The 11594-nt window shown below is 42.0% G+C and overlaps 1 protein-coding gene across 1 annotated transcript; it reads right to left on the bottom strand.

Moving 5' to 3' along the window:
* Positions 1-1722: 1722 nt before the first annotated feature.
* Positions 1723-11206, bottom strand: dhrs3b (dehydrogenase/reductase (SDR family) member 3b). Its single transcript, XM_021569481.2, has 6 exons — positions 10522-11206; positions 5255-5398; positions 3167-3286; positions 2513-2751; positions 2294-2419; positions 1723-2200 (listed from the first exon to the last, which is right to left on the bottom strand). Exons 1-6 carry the CDS (start codon positions 10714-10716, stop codon positions 2116-2118), a joined length of 909 nt encoding a protein of 302 aa, XP_021425156.1. The 5' UTR covers positions 10717-11206; the 3' UTR covers positions 1723-2115.
* Positions 11207-11594: the final 388 nt, after the last annotated feature.

The following is an 11594-nucleotide window of genomic DNA, read 5'->3' as shown; positions in this document are numbered from 1 at the left end:
AAGTTGTGTGAGAATTTAGAGGACAGTGGACCATGCCTGTCTTTGATTAAAACATATGCTTTAATGATATCAATCTAAGACAATAGATGTGCTGAATTCTTCCTCAGCTCAAATCCCTTAATATTACTGAAAATGTTGTTACCCTACATATACTGTATCTGCATCTAATTTCTTTGTTACTTCATGCCAGAATGTTCTGAGTGTACCGATGTTCTTGGTGAGGCCAATAAGACAGTGTGACATGTACTGTAGTTCTCTCTCTATGCATTAACACCTCTACCCTATTCACACCTGCTTCCACCTGTGCCTGGTACCTCAGGCTCAAAGACTGTTTGTGTTTGTGTATATCTTCCCAAGCCTCCCTCTGATTTATCCACCATTTGGCTAACCTTGCTCTCTTCCATCATACTTGCACTACATAGCTCCCTCATCGACCTAGTTCAATCTCAACATGCCTCAGTCTTCTCCCTCTTCTTTAGCAACAACTATAGCCCAGTCAGGGAATGGAAAAACAGGCCATTAACAGAGGCTCAGGTTTTCTCCCAGCAGAGCACATTCTCTCTCCCTCTGACCAGTGCGGTGCGGGTCACCTACTAATCATAATGAACGGCCCTATCTTGAGCACACAGTAGGGTATTTATGGTTCGCTGGGATTCAAATGAATGTTTATGAGTCTTGTCTGGCAGCCAAAGGGTAGACACTTTCCCTGTTTTTACAGTTCTCTTATTGGTTGGCCTGGGGCTTTGTGTGTGCGCTTGCTTTGCCTTCTGCTCAGACAGAAGGCAGAGCAGCAACACAGCTCTGGGTGTTTATCTGTGCACTATACTATAGATCACTTTATTAAAGATGCAGTCCAGGATCTTAAGCACAACAAATGTGTAACATATTGTATGAATTGGATTCGTAACATATCATACAAATTGTAAGTACACAAGTGCATGACATTGTACACAAAAACGGGGACCCGTCTTGTCTTGTGAGCACCACATTCAAAACTACTAGCTGAAATTATAGAACATTTCAGAGCATCACTTTAACTAGAGGAAGGGTCTCTCTCACACAGCAAGGAGGGCAAAGATAACTGTACATTTTTCCCCTGATGATACAGTACAGCATGGCAATGTCATAAAGATAACCAAGGCCTATTTATTAATGATTAAATACCTCCACTCTGGAAGATGAAAGCTTGTCCTTCTAAATCAGGTTTTCCCCGACACCACACATACTGTAATTTACAAGGTTCTCTTTGATGATATCTGGGATACATCTCGCAAGGCCTTTTTAAACCGTGTTTTCAATTATTCAATAAAACATGAATGGTTTAATGGTTAACTATTTTCCAGCATGCAACAACTTGTGGCCGGGATTCAATCCGAGCACTCTAGTCGTCAACGCTACTTTTAAAGGCAATGTTAGCGCATTTATGGTCAACGCTACAGATGTCGGCTTGGAAATTGCCTTTAAATGTCAAATGCCATTTAACGTCGTTTTGGATTTAATCGCGGCCCTAATCTTCTTCATAGTGTATAAGTGAGCAGTGTATGGATTTGTCTTGCCTTCCAATGAATGTTGCTCATTTGCTGTTTTGACAACACATCCTGGCATGGTTTGCATAACTGTGTTATCATTCTCTACCATGTGAGAATCATCCGGTTAACTCTGCTGTGTTGACCACTCAGTAGACATTTTCCAGTCTACATGCACAAAGAGACACCTTGGTTCTCTGAAAAAGTATTTTATTAATGTGATTCCATTCAAAGACACATTATTGGTAGGATAAAGAAAGGATCATCAAAAAAAATGACTTGTGGAAAAAAGGCTGTTGATCCAGGCAAGTTTTGCATGGCTTATGTTCAATGTGTGAATGGTATTAAGTCCGTCCAACTACACACAGGAGATCAAGAATGTGACCAGGATAAGTTCCAGCAGCTTGTAAGCTAAAGTTACCTGCCGAAGCAACGATACATGCTGAAGTCCCCATGACACTTTGCTGCATACTTTCAAAAGGCTTTCATTGTTTCCCAATGTCCTGTAGCCCATGTATCCTTCCATTCAACATCCTCTGGAGTTAACGAGGTTCCTCTGATATGTATTGACATTCAGGATCATTTGTGTTTATGTCCTCCCTTTGAATGTATTCATGCAGGTATAGGTTCCAGAAAACTTGTGGATCTCTTCAAGTGCAGCCTGTGGCATAAAGCTAGGGTGTGGAGAAAATACAGAGATAGGGGGTTACCTATGAGTGAAAAACATGTGTGTACTTTGAATTGGTCAAAATGACATGAGGCATTACCTTTTGAGGACAACGAGAGCATGCATGGTCCAGGGCATGTAAAGGTAGGCTGTGTTAGTCCTGACTGCATCCACAGTCCTTTCAGCAACTGTCTCTGGCTTGAGGGGAGGGAAGAGCGCTGGAAACCTACAGGACCAGAAAAACCAGCAAGATTAGGTATGCAGTAACTGCAATACATGGTTTCATGTAAACTAGGGTGTGAAGAACCATGTTGCTCACCTGACTCTCATACCCTGGAACATCTCAGTGTTGGTGTGGAAGGGGAGCACGGTGGTGCAACCCACCCCGGGACAGTCCAGCAGGCCCAGAGTCAAGCTCTCCATGAAGGCCAGGGAGGAGGCCTTGGAGGTGCAGTAATCTATGGCCCCAGGGATGGGCGATTGGGAGAGGATGGAGTTTATACAGACTACGTGGCCATGCTGGAGCTCCAGCATCCGTGGCAGGAAGGCCTTTGTAGTCTGGATGGGGGAGAAAAAGGGAGGGAGGGCGGATATGGGAGAAAATGTGCCGTTAAAGACATGAAATAGAGACACACAGGGGAAGCAGGCCCGAGTGGAGCCACAGATTGAGTATACATTTATTTTTAGCTGATGATTGCATTTCTGTCTGCACACAACCTGACAGTTTGGTCTATATTCAAACAGAGTGCCATAGGCCTTCTGATTTTCTACCTAGGGGCTGAAGCAGTAAGCCTATCATTTGGAAATACCACTACACTCATGTAAATGAAGCTGAGACTGACATGCCTGCTGGGCGCCCACTTCTGTCAACATGCAGGGTTATTGGCCACTAAAAGCACTTGTGGAGAATGATACGATTGATCTATCTATAAGGAAACCCACACCTTTCTTCCTAAAACTTAACAACACTTACCCAGAACTGCCCCATTGTGTTGATGTGTTGAGATTTCAAAAGAGCGTCATCGTCACAGTCCATCAGACTTTTCCCATGAACCACTGCAGCGTTATTCACCAGGATCGTAACATCTCCCACCTGGGAAAAGAATAACATAACAAACGTCAAAAACAAGACTGCGTTTCTATTCCTCCTATTAAGAAGTTATCCACTTTCTTTCTACCTACTTTCTTTTCATATGAAGTTATGTAGTAGAGCTGACAGACAGTCATATTCAACACTCTTACAGTGCCTTGCGAAAGTATTCGGCCCCCTTGAACTTTGCGACCTTTTGCCACATTTCAGGCTTCAAACATAAAGATATAAAACTGTATTTTTTCATGAAGTGGAACGACATTTATTGGATATTTCAAACTTTTTTAACAAATCAAAAACTGAAAAGTTGGGCGTGCAAAATTATACAGCCCCCTTAAGTTAATACTTTGTAGCGCCACCTTTTGCTGCGATTACAGATGTAAGTTGCTTGGGGTATGTCTCTATCAGTTTTGCACATCGAGAGACTGAAATTTTTTCCCATTCCTCCTTGCAAAACAGCTCGAGCTCAGTGAGGTTGGATGGAGAGCATTTGTGAACAGCAGTTTTCAGTTCTTTCCACAGATTCTCGATTGGATTCAGGTCTGGACTTTGACTTGGCCATTCTAACACCTGGATATGTTTATTTTTGAACCATTCCATTGTAGATTTTGCTTTATGTTTTGGATCATTGTCTTGTTGGAAGACAAATGTCCGTCCCAGTCTCAGGTCTTTTGCAGACTCCATCAGGTTTTCTTCCAGAATGGTCCTGTATTTGGCTCTATCCATCTTCCCATCAATTTTAACCATCTTCCCTGTCCCTGCTGAAGAAAAGCAGGCCCAAACCATGATGCTGCCACCACCATGTTTGACAGTGGGGATGGTGTGTGTTCAGGGTGATGAGCTGTGTTGCTTTTACGCCAAACATAACGTTTTGCATTGTTGCCAAAAAGTTCAATTTTGGTTTCATCTGACCAGAGCACCTTCTTCCACATGTTTGGTGTGTCTCCCAGGTGGCTTGTGGCAAACTTTAAACTACACTTTTTATGGATATCTTTAAGAAATGGCTTTCTTCTTGCCACTCTTCCATAAAGGCCAGATTTGTGCAATATACGACTGACTGTTGTCCTATGGACAGAGTCTCCCACCTCAGCTGTAGATCTCTGCAGTTCATCCAGAGTGATCATGGGCCTCTTGGCTGCATCTCTGATCAGTCTTCTCCTTGTATGAGCTGAAAGTTTAGAGGGACGGCCAGGTCTTGGTAGATTTGCAGTGGTCTGATACTCCTTCCATTTCAATATTATCGCTTGCACAGTGCTCCTTGGGATGTTTAAAGCTTGGGAAATCTTTTTGTATCCATATCCGGCTTTAAACTTCTTCACAACAGTATCTCGGACCTGCCTGGTGTGTTCCTTGTTCTTCATGATGCTCTCTGCGCTTTTAACGGACCTCTGAGACTATCACAGTGCAGGTGCATTTATACGGAGACTTGATTACACACAGGTGGATTGTATTTTTCATCATTAGTCATTTAGGTCAACATTGGATCATTCAGAGATCCTCACTGAACTTCTGGAGAGAGTTTGCTGCACTGAAAGTAAAGGGGCTGAATAATTTTGCACGCCCAATTTCTCAGTTTTTGATTTGTTAAAAAAGTTTGAAATATCCAATAAATGTCGTTCCACTTCATGATTGTGTCCCACTTGTTGTTGATTCTTCACAAAAAAATACAGTTTTATATCTTTATGTTTGAAGCCTGAAATGTGGCAAAAGGTCGCAAAGTTCAAGGGGACCGAATACTTTCGCAAGGCACTGTATCTTATCCAGACATTGCAATTGAGGTGTAATCTATATGTCAGATGGTGAAGAGGAATCAAGGAGCTATGAACCCCTGCCAGTTCTGTGGGGGGAAGTAAACAGCAGTGATAGAAACCTTGACCTGTGAGCGTTTCACTGGCTCAAAACAACTTTTTTATTTGTGTGGATAAAAATTGCTCATTGGATTTACTATGGACCTACGGTAAAACAGCATACCTTCTCTCTGACCACCTTGGCCTGCTTGTAAACCTCCTCCCGATTGGCCACGTCGCACAGGAAGTAGTGGCACTCTGTTCCTGATTGGGAGATCTCTTCGCATGTCTCTTTCAGACACATCTCTGTGCGGCCCCACAGGATCACCTAAGAAAGGAAACATATTGAAGGTAAACTAGCCATGGGTTACAAAATAGGGTTAGAAAATGACTGACAATGAAGTTGTTTAATACTCTATGTAATATGCTCTGAATAGAAGGCGAACAAGTAACTCAGCTGCTTGAATAGTGATATTTAGCTTTTTAACAATCAGCGATCTGTACATTTATTGTTGTCCAAATCCTGAGAAAAACATGACTAAAATAAGTTTAATGGTGTTGGATTCTGGCTTGAAATATACTTATTCATGTTGCCATACTAGAACTTATTGATTACTTTACATGTAAAATAAATGTATATGCTCAATGAAGGGTGAACAGGGACTTTGTGTATGCAAAGTTACTGAGTGAGACAGAAAATGTATTATGAATTATTAAACATGTTATTAAACATGGATATTAATATTCTTAAGGAAGGAAGCAAAGAGCAACAGTCTAGTCTCAGTTCCTGATAACGCAGGCCAGTTGCCGTGGAACTAGGACAAGGAAGGATGTGGAACTCAACTCGAAATACGGTCAACAGTTGAAGAGAGATGAAACCTCTGGGTGTCACGATCGTCGTAAGGAGCGGAACAAAATGCAGAGTGGTATGTGTTCATTATGATTTATTAATTAAAGAAAGCACTGAACACTGAATACAAACTATACAAAAACAATAAACGAATAACGACCGTGAAGCTATAATGAGAACTGCGCTGACACAAGCAACTAACATAGACAATCACCCACAAACAAACAGTGAAACCCAGGATACCTAAGTATGATTCTCAATCAGAGACAACTAATGACACCTGCCTCTGATTGAGAACCATACTAGGCCGAAACATAGAAAGCCCAAAATCATTTAAAAACAAACATAGACTGCCCACCCCAACTCACGCCCTGACCATACTAAATAACGACAAAACAAAGGAAATAAAAGGTCAGAACGTGACACTGGGAGGGGGGCCAGAAGGGCCCACCCCGAAGAGCATCTAATGGAACTACTGTCCTATCTCACACACACACACACACACACACACACACACACACACACACACACACACACACACACACACACACACACACACTTCAACGATTATGAAGGTTCTAAACTTAGGGAGGACCATGACAATACCAGTAAGAGGAACCTAATGAGTTTCTGCCTAACAACAGAGAAGGATGTTTATCTTAGACATACAAAGAGGTGACTCCTAGTCAAAAGGTATAAATATGTGCTTGTGTGACTTGTATGTTGTGTCTGCAGCTAACGCACCCAGTGGGTTGAGTAAACCTTGGTTTGAGCTTTTACTAGTCGTCCGTTTGAGTGTTTACTCTCTTTGCTCAGAAGCTAACAATGGGTAGCCAAAACCAAATAACTATACCAACAACTCATGCTCTCAATAAGTGCATAGACATTTCATGTTTGCAGCATTTGGTCCAAAAGGATGAGAAGACATAATTTGGTTGAAATTTTCATTTAATTCATAGAACAGAGAGGCCATTTTTAGGTGCAACAAATAGTTTTAGAGTGAGATAAAGCGGGTGGAGTTGCAGTATGAATAAACTGTCTCTTCATCAGCCTGGTGAGGATAAATGAAGTTCAGTCATTAGAGCAGAGAACACGGGGTAGGATGGAGGTGGGGGGCAGCGATTGGGCAATTAGATCTGTCAGTCTTTGGGGTCAGGGAAAGGTAATGAAATAAGGTGTCGAGCCCTCCTCATCTCTCAAACACACATTCTCAAAGAGATTACACAGCATGTTGAGCCCAGTCATTTCTGGTCAGGGAGTCTGAAAACAGTGAGTGTGTGAAGTACTGAGGGGGCCAATGTAGGGCTTGGCTGGTTGCCTGTGACCGAGGTTAATATTTGAGCAGAAAGAAAGTGATCCTGTGTGTATGTGTGTGTTTGTGTGTGTCTGGGTGTGTGCATGGACACGTGAGTGCAAGAACTTGCAGGTCTTTCACCCACCCTTACAGTATGATATCAATGTTGTGTAACTATAACAATCCTAATTCTAATAGGGAAGATCACTTAAACACAAGTACAGGTCACAGTGACATCCTTGTCCTGATGGAGAAGAGCACAGTGACAGCCAGGGGCTATAAGCACATATTTCTTTAGGAATGAATAGGAGGATAGTACAGTATATCTCAACCTCTCAAACATGCATAGCTTTCCAAAGGTTGCCTAAGGTTTTGCTGCTATCTGTCTTGTTTTACTGCAACACCACATCTAGGGCAATCTGATCAGCTGTCTGTGATTTACATAATGGAAGCACTAAGCGAATGAGACTTTAAAGTGAAACGTTTGCTTTGGGGCCTTCATTCATTTGAGTGGGAGGATCACAATCTGCATGACATGTAGTTTCTATCAGTTCCAAGACTTCAACATGGTTGTCTTTCCACTGGATGGGTCATTGTTTGAGTTCATTAGGATTGCTTTTTTGTTTGCTTCTTTTGCAAGCCCATTTTAGTAATCAGAAGAGATGGACAAGTGGCAAGTGGGTCTAGTTAAATGACTGAAAGCCTTTCATAGGATTTCATCCTAACAGTATTCACACTGTGTTTTCCTGTTATTTAATTCATTATGCTTATCTGCCAGTGCCAACACAAACAATGGCCAGTTAAATCTAGAGCTATCAGTTTAGGATGCCTACGTGTTGAGGTAAAACTAATTCTAAATTCCCTCACATCAGGTGACTAAGTATCTCTGATAAACCAGTGATTACTCTGAAGTGCCATATCTGACAAGATGAAACAACATTCACCAACTGTGTAAAACTGATGGTCTATTCAAGGACAGTAAGTCTTCGCCATTACAGAGGGCAGATGTGTCAGGGTGCAATGATGAACTGGCGGTGTGGTCATCCACATGCCTACACCACAACACAATTATATTTCACAAGGGAAAACCTGGGTTCAAGGATGGGCATGAACCCTTCTCTTCACAGCAGCTGTAGAGGATAGGGGCAAACAGGGAGAGAGGGCTTTGGGAGTTCAGGAGGCAGTCGCCTGTCCTGCTGCTGTCTAATTAGTGCAGAGATAGCAGGGTCAGTTGCAGGGCAATACCCAGCTGGGAGCAGCGTGCTTCCTGCACACACACACGCACACACACAAAGACACACTATATAGTGCTTCAACTAATCAACCTGGGTAGAGGCATATGTTCCCAGTTCTCCAGATGAGAAGCCAGGGCTGAGAAAGATTGCATTATCTTATCTCTTAGTTTTCTAAATTGTACTTCTTCCACATGTTCACAATATTATGATCAAAATATTGAGTTGCAAAACTGACCCCCCTTTGTTGTGAAGAAGCAAATTATAGCTTTTAAAAGCCACAGGTTTCCTCCGGGTTCTTCCATGAGAAGATGTTGATGGAAGGATGATGAGCGAGGCAAAAGCAATTTAACTTAAAATGTTTTTTTGTTTTTTTTAGCTCAGGCCACATAAAAGAACAGCAATTATAAACCGGTACGTTTGAGGCATGAATGCTGACAAAACATTTATTTTTAATGCTCTTATTACGTTGGTAACCAGTTTATAATAGCATTAAGGCACCTCTGGGGTTTGTGGTATATGACCAATATCCAGGCACTCCGTGTTGGGTCGTGGTTAAAGACCCGCCCTTAGCCATGGTATATTGGCTGTATACCACACCCCCTCGGGCCTTATTACTTAAATAACAACTACAACTCTGTCGTTTGCCACATGGCAATTCATAAAGCTAGTCATTATTGGTCTAAGTTACATGGCGAACATGCAACTATCTTTTGATTTTGATTTGTAAAAGGGGGATGTGGTATTCATATGAAATCCTTGTGACATGATTATGTCTCAATCTGTGTGTCTGAGAGGTGTAAAATAGACTGGACTCTGTCCATTACACATGAGAGCAAACAGAACACCACGGTGGCTCACTATGCACTCAGCTGTGTAATGTTTGAAGGAAGTTATAATAGGAATAGTGGGTAATCTGACCAGTAGTGGAGGCTTGGCGGGGACTGTCAATGTAGTCACTGAGGTATTTCAAACCTAAGTGACTGCTCCTTTTTAGGGAGGGGGATGGGGGTGGAGACAGGCTATTTATAAGACCCCTGGATGTATGATGATGAATGTTTAGGATGGGCGAGGCAGCTAAAACATGTCACCTTCCTCTGTAGGCTTCATTTCACCTCAATAATGAACTCAATGTAAGGTCATTTCTGCCTTTCTGGTTTGCTTGAAAAACACATCTGAATCTGTTTTATTCTGGCAATGTGATGTTTTATGTTGGCACTTGGCATAGGTAAGTGTTCCTTTGCTGGTCCCAGATGAACAACAACACTTATTCTGTGAGGATTATGTGATTAGCTTTCAAACATGTTTCTTCAGAGAGTTTCAAGTAGAAAAAAGAAGCACACATTCATCCCAAATCCATAGTAGGGTTTTGTTATCAATTGATCAGTTCTGCTGGCAGTCATAAACCAATAAAACTTTCTTCTGGACATTAATGATGCCTGATCTCATCCACTATACATTTTCAGACATAACTCCTATTCCTGAGTTTTGGCTGAACAAATATAATTCTGTGCTTCACTATATCATGGCAGTGGTCAAACGGTCAGAGGGGGACCATCGATTTCTGCAGACATGCCCTCTGGTTGACCTACTCTGTTGTGCAACTTGTACCAAAACTGAGAACCCTGTCCTGCAATCTCAATGGCCCATTTACTCTTAAGGTCATGGCACCCTGCATTCATATTGGAAGAAACAATAGATTGGAGTAACACATGGGCAAACTGATGTCTTTGCCCTCACAATGTACCTAGGCAAACATATGGAGATTTTGGTAAAGGAGGATGGGGGTGGGGCAGTACTACATCAATAAAAAATATTAGTTTTGTCAAGAAATGTGTGTAAATAAGACTATGTATGGTTGGTACAGGGTATGAACTCAGTCATTGTTATAACCATATAATTAACAAGTACTAATTCAAAAGATATGAAAACCTGCACAGGTGTGGGCTAATACTGGCTATTTTGAGTACTCCTATTGTCTAGGCTAAGTAGACCCACTCACTTTTAATGCGCAACAAGTTGCATAATAAAAACAAAAAATTGAGAAACTAAACGCATGCATCTGTTTAATTTACCTTTTTAGCGCCCTGCTTGGCAAACTCTTGAGCCAGGTGACGACCAATACCTCGCCCCCCGCCTGTGATCAGCACCACCTCCTTGGTCAGGGTTCTCCGTCTACTTGGTTGCAGTAAGCACACGCTTGCTTTCAATATGTAGTATAGAATGTGGATGGGGAACAGCACCATGCAGCCCAAACACTTAAAATCCATGTTACTTCTTGTACAGTAACCTAAATTCTCAAAACAACTTTCGAACACAGAAACACAAGTTCAGTAACGATATCCTCCAATCGTGATGTCCTTGGCAGAGCAGAGTTCAATATTAGGTTTTTAGGTAATTATCGGGTTAAAACTAATAGCAGACTAAAGAAGGCTACTGCAGCACTTGATGTCAAAATGTCCTACAATTGATAAGCTCGTCAATATACGGAGCTCAAGCATGTTTCTCGATTTATTCAGAATACTGGCAAAACTATGTTATTTGATTCAATACCTCTTTACACCGGTAGTACTTTGTTACTTTTAACAAAACTGAACTCGAGTAACCTAAAGAAGGCGCGAGTGTCTCCAAAGGCATGCGCTACGGAATCGTCTACAACAAGTGTGTTGTGTTCCTTCCTTTAGACGTTACCGCCTCTGACTCTGGCAGCTTAATTTATAGAGCTCTGACTACCCGTTCTCGCAGTGCTGGAAAGACCTGCGATCTGAAGGGAGTTTTTTAAAGACCATTAATCCTGATTGACAGGTTGACTGGTGAGGAATATATTTATTGACTGTGTCGGCTGTGAATGGTTGTGCTCCCCACCCCCGAGAAACGTTGGCCACCACTGCTGTGAAGGCATATTTCAGTTGCTCCCACTCTCTGATAAGTAATAGTTGGATACGTTTCTCATGAACTTTAGAAGTGGCATAACCTGCTTTGATAATTTACTTGGATTACTTTGATGGCACTTTGATGAGGCAACATTCACCCAAACTGGTTTAAGGGGTTGGTCGCAGTATCCAGGTTGTGTGCACACACACAATCTCTGAAACTGAGAGCTGGCGGGGAGTAGATGTGTCAAGTGACTGGATTCGAAAATATTTGG

This window comes from Oncorhynchus mykiss, chromosome 17 (genome assembly GCF_013265735.2).
Source record: "Oncorhynchus mykiss isolate Arlee chromosome 17, USDA_OmykA_1.1, whole genome shotgun sequence".
NCBI lineage: Eukaryota > Metazoa > Chordata > Actinopteri > Salmoniformes > Salmonidae > Oncorhynchus > Oncorhynchus mykiss.
This window is presented reverse-complemented; position numbering and strand designations above follow the sequence as displayed.